The sequence below is a fragment of the Podarcis erhardii genome (assembly GCF_964252035.2).
Source record: "Podarcis erhardii genome assembly, chromosome: 17".
Taxonomy (NCBI): Eukaryota; Metazoa; Chordata; class Lepidosauria; order Squamata; family Lacertidae; genus Podarcis; species Podarcis erhardii.
In genome coordinates this window covers 23,615,563-23,627,135 of record NC_138515.1, presented here as the reverse complement: position 1 = coordinate 23,627,135, position 11,573 = coordinate 23,615,563, and the positions used below count along the sequence as shown (strand labels likewise).

Genomic DNA, 11,573 nt, shown 5'->3' with positions numbered 1-11,573 from the left:
TTGAGGGACAGCAGAGGACAGCTATTTTGGGGTGAATTATGAACCCCACATAAACAGTTTGTATTAAATTACTGTATAAATGTTTAATAATAATAATAATAATAATAATAATAATAATTTATTTCTACCCCTCCCACTCTGGGCAGCTTCCAACAGAAGGTTAAAAATACATTAAAACACCAGTCATTAAAAACTTCCCTAAACAGAGCTGCTTTCAGATGTCTTCTAAATGTCATATAGTTGTTTATTTCTTTGACATCTGATGGGAGGGCGTTCCACAGGACACCATTACTGAGAAGGCCCTCTGCCTGGTTCCCTCTAACTTCGCTTCTTGTAGTGAGGGAATCAAGACTATTACTCTCACTCTGTTTTATGTGGGTTCATCAGAAACTACACCGAACAGGAACAATCTACCCTGCACAACCTCGTAGGGTGTAGCCAACATGATGTCCTTCAAATGCTGTTCCCATCAGCCCCAGCCAGCATGGCCAATGGTCAAGAATGATGGGAGTTATAGTTTAGCACCTTAATTTAGTAAAACCTGGCATGGACCAGTGTTTTAATGCTGGCTTAGGCTCCTTTTGCATTTGTGGCTCTTTTAAAGGTTGGCCTAAATGTTCCCCAAACAGGGTTGTGTTATTGCTCCAACTCTATTCATTATTTTCATTGCCATGATCCTACACTTTGTCGAAGGGAAACTCCCCACTGGGGTAGAAATCATATATTGAACAGATGGAAAACTCTTCAATCTGAGCAGGCTGAAAGCAAAGAGTAAGGTTACCGTAACTTCCATCATAAAGCTTCAGTATGCTGATGGCAACGTCGTGTGTGCACGCTCAGAGGATGACCTCCAAACCATCCTAAATATCTTTGCAGAAGCTTATGAAAAAAATTGGCCTGTCGCTCAACATCCCAAAAACCAACATCCAAAGTGCTGCACTAACAAGTGCAAAATAACCCCTCTACGGCGCCACAAATCCAACTCAATGGTGTAACGATGGAAAATGTTGATCACTTCTCCTACCTAGGCAGTTATCTTTCCACAAGGGTCAACACTGATGCCGAAATCCAGCATCGCCTGAGCTCTGCAAGTGTGGCTTTCTCCTGATTGAAGTGCAGAGTGTTTGAGGACCAGGAAATTCGCAGGGAAACCAAAATGCTTGTTTACAAAGCTATTGTACTACTAACCTTAATGTATGCTTGTGAAACATGGACCACTTACAAATGCCATCTCCAACTTCTCAAAAGATTGCATCAACAGTGTCTCTGAAAAATCTTACACATCACTTGGGAAGACAGGTGAACTGATATCAGTGTACTGGAAGAAGCAAAGTGTTGAAGCAATGATCCTTCCACATCCACTTTGATGGACTGGTCATGTTGTGTGGATGCCTGATTATCGTCTTCCAAAGCAACTACTCTATTCCGAACTTAAAAATGGAAAGCTTAATGCTGGTGGTCAACAAAAGAGGTTTAAAGACTGTCTCAAGGCATATCTAAAAAAATGTAGTATAAACACCGACAACTGGGAAACACTGGCCTGTGAGCTCTCCAGTTTGAGAACAGCCTTTACCAAAGGTGTCATGGACTTTGAAGACACTTGAACTCAGAACGCAAGGGGAAGAGGAAGGCATGCTTGGCAAATCCACACCATGATCAACTCCCACCTGGGAACAAATGTCCCCACTGTGGAAGGACATGTGGGTCCAGAATTGGCCTCCACAGTCACTTACGGACTCATTGTTAAAACCGTGTTTATGGAAGACAATCTTACTTGGCTATGAGTGTTGTCCGAAGAAGAAGAAGAAGAAGAAGAAGAAGAAGAAGAAGAAGACTGTATGCAGTTGTTTCTAGGAATAAAATAAGAGTTCTGGTGGGTCAGACCCTCAATCTGTATACTCCAGCATCCTATACATCTCACAGCAGTCAGCCAGATTCTCAAAGGAAGCCCAAAAGCAGAAGAAGGCAATGAACCTATTATGTTGCTGCTCTTACCAGCTGATAGTCCATAGCGTAGCATGCTGCTTCTAGACCTAGAGGTTACATGCAACCATGGCTAGATATAGTCATTGCAGATATATTTTCTTTGGTTAGGAAGGAAATATGAAACTGGTTTTATGCCATGTTTTCTCAGCTGACCTGGAGATGCTGGAAATTGAACCTGGAACCTTCTGCATGCAACACAGAGTATATAAAAGGCAACTGAACGTGTTGGCTCTCCAGCACTGTTCTATACATATACAAATGTACACATATATATGCATAATACAATTGGTATGCTGCACAATATTTTGCAGAAGTAAAATAAAAACAGGGTCCAGCCCTAAAGAGCTTTTCATCAAAATAGATCTGTTAATGGATGAAACCTGAGAAATTATAAGGATTATAAAGCCTTAAATTGCTTGAGACCAGATTACCTGGAAGATTGCCTTATTCTTCCTACTGTTTGCCTGCTGAATCTTAAGGTCACCTTCAGAGGCCTTTCATCTCCCTGAAAATGCTTCCCTGACCATTGACCCTGCTGGCTGGGGCTGATGGAAGCTGAACCCAGGCAACATCTGAACAGTCGCAGATTCCCCATGCGGAATTGTTTGTTTATTTGTGTGTTTGTTTGTTTATACCCCGCCCATCCGCCTGGGTCTCCCCAGCTACTCTGGGAGGCTCCCAACAGATTAAAAACAGAATAAAACATCAAAAATTAGAAACTTCCCTAAACAGGGCTGCCTTCAGGTGGCTTCTAAAAGTCAGATAGTTGTTTATTTCCTTGACATCTGATGGGAGGGCATTCCACAGGGTGGGCGCCACCAGCAAAAAGGCCCTCTGCCTGGTTCCCTGTAACCTCACATCTCGCAGCGAGGGAACTGCCAGAAGGCCCTCGGAGCTGGACCTCAGTGTTCAGGCTGAATGGTGGGGGTGAAGATGCTCCTTCAGGTATACTCGGCCAAGGCTGCTTAGGGCTTTAAACGTCAGCACCAACATTTTGAATAGTGCGTGGAAATGTACTGAGAGCCATACTCCCTGCTGCAAGGAAGGGGCTTCCAAAGCAGCACCCAAAAGTTTGAATTATCCACTTACCAGTTGGTGAGCATAGGATTTAATTCAGTGGGGTGCTGCTATCTCATAAGATTTAGTAAGGTAAGCCGCAACCCATATTCAAAAATATCAGGTGAATGTCTTTCTCCCTTCCCTTAGCTTCCCCCTTGAAAAGTTTCATTTACCCCACCCCCAGATGGTCCAAAAGGAGGACTTATGCTTAACTTTAGAGTGCTGAGAGAGGCCAATGACTTTTTAAATTATTCCTGAAATCTGTGCTTTAAGCAATTTTTTTGCAGCCGAGACACTTGGACCTATACTGTAACCCAAATCTAGAAGTATCATTTTAGGGTGACATAAGATCTGCATGCCACAAGCATCATTGTTAGTTTAAGTTACAAGGTCTGTCCCCAAATAACCATGGCAGCTTTGAAATTTAGTCAGATGATTGTATTTCTTAAACCTACTTATTATGAGGGAAATCAGGTCGATCACGAATATCCATCATAGCTGAAGCAGGAACACTCTGTTGAAGGCACATTTGGGGGGGGGGGGATGATATTTTCTCTGAGAGCCAGTATGCTAAGTAGTAACCACTTTCACCAAATGCAAACAGGGTGTTGTGTTAAATTAAACCAACTGACAAGCTTTGGAGTTTTCAGCCCTAGGAGTAACAGATTGGCACCTTCTTCCAAGACAACCTTCTAAAACAAGCCCGATGAGAGTTGCTGAAGAATGGCTCCTTTCCCAAGTTATTTGATAGCGCTGGAAGGCCAAGATCAGATGGAAGGAGCCCACAATTGTCATGACCTTTTCCTGCACCAGTATCACCTCTCCTGGGGTCTGAAGCAACATAGCACAGGCAAGAACTGAAATAAAAAACAGGCACTTCAAGCATGAAGACTTCCAGTAGTGGATGGCATGGTGGAGTGGCTGCGTTCACTTGACCTCCTGAGTTACCGGTGCTTACTGGCAAGCTGCAAATGCAATGGCAGGAGTGTCAGGTTGACTGTGGCCCAAACATGCTAGCAATAAGTTAAACAGGGGTCCTAATAGGTACGGCTGCAATTCTGTTCATAGTTCAGATGTTTAAAGCCCACCGCCTTCAATGGGTTCATAAGCACCATCTTATGCAAGGATTGAAAAAAAGGATCCTTTGTCCGCCTGCATAGTGAGCTCACAGCTAGAACGTTCAGTTTGTTCTGTTTACTCAAATTGAACGTTGTCTCCATGGGAAAGAGAACAATCAGCTGAAACCAAGTACCTTCTTAGAAATAATAACTTGGAAGAGGTGAGCAGAAGTGAATTGGGGGCAACTGAAGGTGGCGGATATAGGGAAGAAGTGCATTTTTTGACTTGCTTAGTGCAAAGCAGCATTCTCCAACCCGATGCCCTCCATTTCCCCCCTCATTTATGTTTGAACCAGCCCAATTTATTCTTTAGTCTAGGTTCCAATAGCATTGGGGAACGATCAGATTTCTATGGTAGGGGGGTATGTGTTCTGCTGCCTATGTTAAGCCTTCTGTGTGCTTTCTTTCAGATCATGAGACCCCCGAATAAGGAATGTAAGCCAAGAACTGGCCTTAGACCCTCAAGTGGGGGTTCTTTAGGTAGGAGAATGCCAACAGATACAGCTAAAAACTCAAAATGTGCCATGTGCTTGGAAAGAATCCGAGACCCAACTTACTTGAACCCTTGCAATCACAGGTTCTGCTTTGACTGTATCCAGAAGTGGTCAAGGAAGAAAGTGATATGCCCACTGTGCAAGGAGCATTTCTATTCTTTTTTCCACACTGTAAACACCAGAGGTGCATTGTGTGAATATGTTCTGCCTTTGAAGGGTGCCTCCCTTTCTGGTTGTGGGGAAGGTCACACATCAGCTTCCACCCAAAGACCTGCATCGCCCCCTGACAATGGCATATTGGATGAGGAAGTTAAAGGAACACAGTCTCAGAGAGAGAAGGATCTTTACCAGCTCATGAAACAGTTCACAGTCACAAAGAAACACGCTAATATAGAAGTCATCAGCCTTGGGAAATTTAAAACCCAGGCTGTAATTCATTTCAGGAAAGCTCTATACCGTGCTGGCATCCAGGTCCAAACCACTAAAAATCCAGAGTTCAACCGAACTCCTTCAGCAGAATTATTCAGAAGAAACCCAAGATGCTTTGACAGATTGATTCCATGGCTGAAACGAGAATTAAAAGTATTGTGTGGCAATCAGAGGCCACTGATTCATACCTTACTGAACTTTATCCTCAACAACATGACTCAGCATGATCTGCAGACCAAGGACTTTGAGGACCTGCTACGGCCTCACTTGCATCAATTCACAGCCCACTTCCTTCATGAGTTCATCAGTTTTGTGCAGTCCCCCTTCAACCTGAAGAAGTACGACTGGAATGCCTCATATGCCTGTCCTGCTTTCGCGCAGGAAGATTCTAACTCTTCTGTCTCTTCCGCATCTTCAGATGTTGAGCATGATAATGAAGAGGCACCCAAAACTGATGGTGAAGTAGAGGACAGGAACATGGGATGCTTACATTCTACTTCACAGAAAGATCTAACTGATGCGTTTGCTGGAACAGATGGAATATCCCATGCGAATGATGAAGGAAACGATTTGGAGGACTTGTCCAACAGTGATACTGAAAAAGGGAGACAGACACCAGACAGTTTTATGAAGATCAAGATCGGTAAAAAAACACAACCAGTTGGATCATTATCTCACCCCCAGTCTCATCAATGCAGAGAGGAAGATGAGGGTATGGGGGAACTGCGTCCTGTCCACACCCAAAGCTCAAAGCACACCGAAGTCTCTAAGAATTCTCCAAATGTCTTAGGATCTGGAGATTACAATGCATTTAGCTTTAATGACGATGATGTTGTTAGCCTGGTGGCTGTGCACAACTCTGCAAAGGAAGAAGCAACCAAATGGAAAGATCTGGATTTCCCCATAGGTCACTCGAAAAGCTCATCTTCAGAGAGGCACGCAACATTGTCTCCAGGCCGAAAGGGTATCTTTAAAAAGTGCACTTTGAGGGATATGGAATACAATTTTGAAGAAGGCTATTCTTCCCCCAAGGAAAAACATGGAGGAAGGGGAAGAGCAAGGCATCCACATGAAGGAAAGCACCATTCAAACTATTCCAGGGACAAGAGACTTAGAAGAGAGCCAAGAAAGTCCAAATCAAGAGATATGAGCTTACTATTAAGGAGCAGCCTGCCATTAAGAAGCGAGGGCTTTGTGGCTAGAGACATAAGCAAGTCCAAGTCTCAGAGTTCAACTCACTTTAGAAAACAAAGGAGCAAAGACTATGATTATTTGAGAAACAGGGTCCCCAGTGAGCCAGGCTGGAGATACCTTTATTATAGACAAGACTGCGAGAGATACAGGTACGATGACCCCTTGTATTGCAAGGGTGTGCCAGCCAGAGTATACAGTCAAACCTTCCTGCCTAGCTCCAGAGAGAGATCATATTTTCCTCCAGAACGCAGAGTCTCTCAAGAAAGTTTCACTAAAGGCTGGTATGATTGTTCAGAGAGATGCAGAAGCGCAGGAAGACCCAGAGGCAGGTTTGCTGTAGTAGGGCAGGAGAGAGGGCCCTACGATAAACTTGGCGGGAAAAGGAGGCACAAATTGCATCACGTGGAGTCTTCCCATTCAAGGGGAGGGCCAAAGTATTTCCCGAAGGATCTGAATAGCTAAAGGCATCTTTGCAGATCTCAGGGCAACACCAATAGCCCAAAAGAAAGCTATGAAGGGAAGGCTGCAGAAGTAACAGCTGAACATTAACAAGGACAAATACATAAAATAGTGGGAGGCAACAGCCTCATAAAAAGAGAGGCAGAAAAGAGAAGCCTAAATGGAAAACAATGTGTTGTTATTCTCCAAGTGTGAATCTTGCCTTATTGGAACAAAATAAATATCTCATATATATGTACTCATGTGTGCATGTAGCTCAATGTCCATCACAAACCTTCTCAGGGTTTGGGGGCAGATAATTTAAATAAACCACACATAAAACAAAAATATCAAATTAAATTGCAATGAATATATGCTTGCTTAAAACTGTCAATTGTACTCCATTTGGAAAGTGTTAGGCTCAAGTTTTAATTGACCTCTTGGAAAAGGGTCTTGTAGTGGAGCAGTCTCTAGCCCTCTAATCATGTGTGACTTGGAATCACAGGAGGGGAACATGGGGTCATCCACCTTTCCATCCCTTCTACGTTCCACACTTTGGGCTGAGTGGTCTTCTGAGGGTCACATGTCACTGGTGGGTGGAACCAGAGGAAAAGTGGGTGGAGCAATGAATTCAGAATTTTGCTTGTGTACAGTAGGCTGTATTGGACACCCCTCTCTATCTTCCAGGCTTCCAGGCAAGCAAGAGGCATTATCAAAGTTCAAGGAAACATTCCATCCGGACAAAAGCATTTGTGTGGCAAAGCAGGGTCAGTGAGAGGCGTGGCCTGGGGTGAATTCTGAGGGCCTGACTGAGAGGTGTGGAGGGCCATATTTGGCTCTTGGACCTGTTGTTCCTATCTTTAGGCATTCTGTTTCCAAGAGCAGCCAACCAGATCACTGGGGAAGCTTGCAAAGCATGGATGGTTTTTGTCCCCCCAACCTGATAGTCACAAGTGTGTTTACTCCTGTAGATATAAAAGTTCCACTTTGCTACCATGTTTCACATCCACTAAAGCTAAGTGGAACTTCCTTATGCAGAGAACAAATAACTCTGAATACAGAGGCACACACTGGGTGTAAGGAGTCAGAGAAGCAGCTGTGTTACTACTTATCACTCAGCAAGGTTATTCCATTTTCCCATTCAGCAAAAGTGGCATGGGTTGTATTGCTGGGGTGAGTTTATCATGTGGCTGAAAGCCAAAGATACTCATATCTTCATGTTGTGATTAAAGTTGTATTTTGGGGAAACTGCCAAAGGTCCCACTTTCAATTTCTAGCATTTGTAGGTAGAGATGGGGGTGGGGAGATTCAGTCTAAAATCCTGGAGAGACCCTGTCAATCAATGTGGACAAGACTGCACCAGATTGATCAAGCACAAGGCAGCTTCCTATGTTCCTTTGTAATGCAGGTACCATGATGTTTCCTGGTCAACTGTTTCCACCCTAAAGTGGAGTTTGTTCCATTCGCCTGAGTTAGGCTGATTTCAAGCAGAATGTTTATGAGAACAGAAATTTGTGGATTTTGATAACTAGTTCTCATGATGCATATAATTCGAATTAGCGATTGGCGGTTTCTTTTCGAGCATTATCATTAAACCCATCAATTTTTAATCAAGAAATGTTCACTTTATTCCCTGTGTAATTCTGAGATAACAGTAAGGAGAGCAGGATTCAGCATAGTTCCTCTGCTAACTAATGTGCTTTTCTTAATCATCTGTAATTAACTTTTAACAGCTACTACTTTAATTTTAAATTAAAGGCTTATTTGTAGCAGTCCATTTGACATGTAAACATTTTCTCACTTCAATAGCCCTCCATCTCAATGAGCTTTACATTAAACTCTCTGTTGCTAAAGTATTCAAACCTAGGTGACAAAGCTAGAAACTCCTCCTTCTGGAGTTCTCTTCAGACGTTCAAGGCTCAAGAGATGAAAGGGAGAGTAGAGGTGAGTCTACTTCCACCACCAGTTTCATCACCTTTTGTTTGGAACCCTGGGAAGATCAAGGTTCTACATTGTGCTGAGAACATCCAGGAGAAGAGATGCCCCCTTGCTACAGGTCAAGAACACTATCTCCTAGAGCAGTGTTTCTCAACCTGTGGGTCCCCAGATGTTGTTGAACTACAACTCCCATCATTCCTAGCCAGCATGACCAGTGGTCAGGGATGATGGGAGTTGTAGTCCAACAACATCTGGGGACCCACAGGTTGAGAACTGCTGTCCTAGAGGCTGAGTCCTTTTTGGGGGGGCCCAATATTTTTGGAAGGGAGCCAGTCCCCCCAATGTTCAAAGGGGGCAGAGGAGGTAAAGAATGGAGCTGGGACCAGTGCGGCTTCAGTGGCCAGCTCCTTCTCCTCCTCCTCCTGCCACAGAGAGGAAGGAGTGGGGAAGCAGTTCCTCGCTGGTGGTGGCAGCAGCAGGAGGAGCTGACGGCCACCGAAACCATGCTGTTGATGTGTTTGGCTCCTCCCCCTGGCTCTCCAATGTCCTGACATCATGTGCACAATGTCAGGATGCCATGCACACGATGTCATGCATGTGATGTCAGTCCCCCCATTCTTCCTCAGAAGTTGGTGCCTCTGCTGCAGATGTTTAGTCCTCTATCTCAAGGGTGATGGCAGGGACAAGGACTGAGGGAATGGAACCAATGTGCTCATCTCCCTTATGCATTTCTAATAACTTGAAGATTGAATGCCCAGACTGGACTTCATTGATTCTCCCACGCACCGGGGGGGGGGGGGAGATACCTCACCATGTGATACCTACAACTTTCCTGCCAATGTGTCATATAAATTAACTACCACACTTGTAGTAAATGGTCCCATTTGTCCTCAGTGACTAGATTCTGATTTTCAGGGGTGTCCTACGTGATTTTGTTGATGGGTATCATTTCAGTATAGGGATGCAGATGGCGCTGTGGGTTAAACCACAGAGCCTAGGACTCAGAAGGTCCTCAGAAGGTCAGCGGTTTGAAGGTCCTCAGAAGGTCCTCAGAAGGTCAGCGGTTTGAATCCCCGCTACGGGGTGATCTCCCATTGTTCGGTCCCTGCTCCTGCCAACATAGCAGTTAGAAAGCACGTAGAAAGTGCAAGTAGATAAATAGGTAAACTCTGGGGGAAGGTAAATGGTGTTTCCCAGTGCTGCTCTGGTTCACCAGAAGCGGCTTAGTCATGCTGGCCACATGACCTGGAAGCTGTCTGCAGACAAACGCCGGCTCCCTCGGCCTATAGAGCGAGATAAGCGCGCAACCCCAGAGTCGGTCATGACTGGGCCTAATCGTCAGGGGTCCCTTTACCTTTTATCATTTCAATAGAAGTGGTTATCCAGTTGTTGTGGAGGCACAACGGAGGTGGACCACTGTTGCTTTGGGGCAAGGTAGTGAGGAGGTAGTTGCAGTGCAAACACGTGGGCAGGAGCATTGGAATGGCTCTACTAGTTTGCTTGCATTGCACTGACCTCCCTGCCCCACTCCATATCCAAAGCAGCATACTATTTGTTTTAATAAAAAAAATTAAGCATTAATATAGTACATAAAAAATCAAAATTAAGTAAAATGTAATGGGATCGAAAAACACCAATCTAAGACCCCAGCTAAGAATCTTATTCATTTATTAATGGATTTGCTAGCTTGCATGCAATCAACAAAAATAAAAATATTTCAGCAAAATGAACATGTATTATTTTAATGAATAATTAGCCTCAAATAAAACCTTCACCATCTGTTCCACTTGCGGATTAGGACAGCTAAGAGAAATATATTTCAGAAGTAGATTGGCTAATTAGTTAAAGTGACTGGGAAACAGGGGGTTTACTTGCTATTTTCAGAGGTGCCAAAGGATTAACAGTCGGTTTAGAGGGAGGATTGGCTTCCCGTAAATGAATTTGATGCTACTTTTGCATTATTTATGGAAAATAAATACAAACTTGGCTCTCTTTCTTGAAAAAGAAAGGTCTTAACATGATTCCTCCCATCCCATAAATAAACAAACAAACAAATAAACAACCCTCTTTGAGATATAACAGTTCCGTGGCTGGCAGCATGTCTGTTTTCAGTGCCAGGCTCAATACTTTGCAACCAATGCTGTTTTTTTCTGGGGAAAGAGGTGCCAGAACTCCCTTGTTCTCTTATAATGGCAATGGTGCCCACCTGAGAGCTGCTGTACCTGAGTTCCAGTGAGTTCCTGCTGAAATAAAGCCCTGATAGCTAATAACATGAAGCTAATAACATGTTGTCTTGGAATGCTGGGATGGGATTTCTACTGATTGCAGGAAGGTCTGTGGTGGAGCTGGTGTATAAGAGGACATTGTTAGCAGGGTATGCACACATACTCATGTCTCTCCACTTTACACACTTTTACACCCATTGCCTCTGAACACAAGAACAGAGCTTATCTTGTTGCGGTAAATTAATTGCAAAATGCAACTTTGCTGGGTGCGAGGCTGAGTGGTTTTCTCTCTTCTACTAATGCCGCTAACAAAAACATAAAATAAAGCTGTCTGATTTCAGCTCAGCTCTGCAGCTTCTTTTTTCTTTTGAAGGAAAAAAAAAAAGATTTAATTGAAATGTTCTTCTTAAGTGTACAACTGTTTCACCTCAAAACTTAAATACCTTTCAGAGCTTCCCAGAGCACTGAATACACCAACGGGCACACAAACACAGAACTCATTTGTACGACCATTCACATCAACATCTGAATGATAATAGAGGTTGATGAAAACATTTTGATGTAGAAAAGTAAAGCAAATGGAGTGATAAAGAGAATTAAATGCAGCCAAATTAAGCGGCATCAAATCCATGCCATTAAAACTGAATAGAGGCTGGCTAAATTGTAGTGAATGGTACATATCAAAGGAGAGG

The 11,573-nt window shown here is 43.6% G+C and overlaps 1 protein-coding gene and 1 long non-coding RNA gene across 3 annotated transcripts in view; one reads left to right on the top strand and one right to left on the bottom strand.

Moving 5' to 3' along the window:
* The window catches only part of LOC309332621, an 894,019-nt gene that overhangs the window by 354,402 nt on the left and 528,044 nt on the right, over positions 1-11,573 (bottom strand). The window lies entirely within an intron of this gene.
* Positions 4,233-6,977, top strand: LOC309332161 (uncharacterized protein). 2 transcript variants are annotated; one of them, XM_081845073.1, is made up of 2 exons: positions 4,233-4,324; positions 4,574-6,977. In XM_081845073.1, the coding sequence occupies exon 2, from the start codon at positions 4,577-4,579 to the stop codon at positions 6,740-6,742; it is 2,166 nt and encodes a 721-aa protein (XP_081701199.1). In that variant the 5' UTR covers positions 4,233-4,324; positions 4,574-4,576; the 3' UTR covers positions 6,743-6,977. The 2 variants fall into 2 exon arrangements, with proteins under 2 accessions (XP_081701199.1, XP_081701200.1); XM_081845074.1 differs by lacking the exon at positions 4,233-4,324 and adding an exon at positions 4,335-4,355.

Coding starts and splice junctions, on each gene's coding strand:
- LOC309332161 (XM_081845073.1), top strand. CDS start 4,577: ATGAGACCCCCGAATAAGGAATGTAAGCCAAGAACTGGCCTTAGACCC.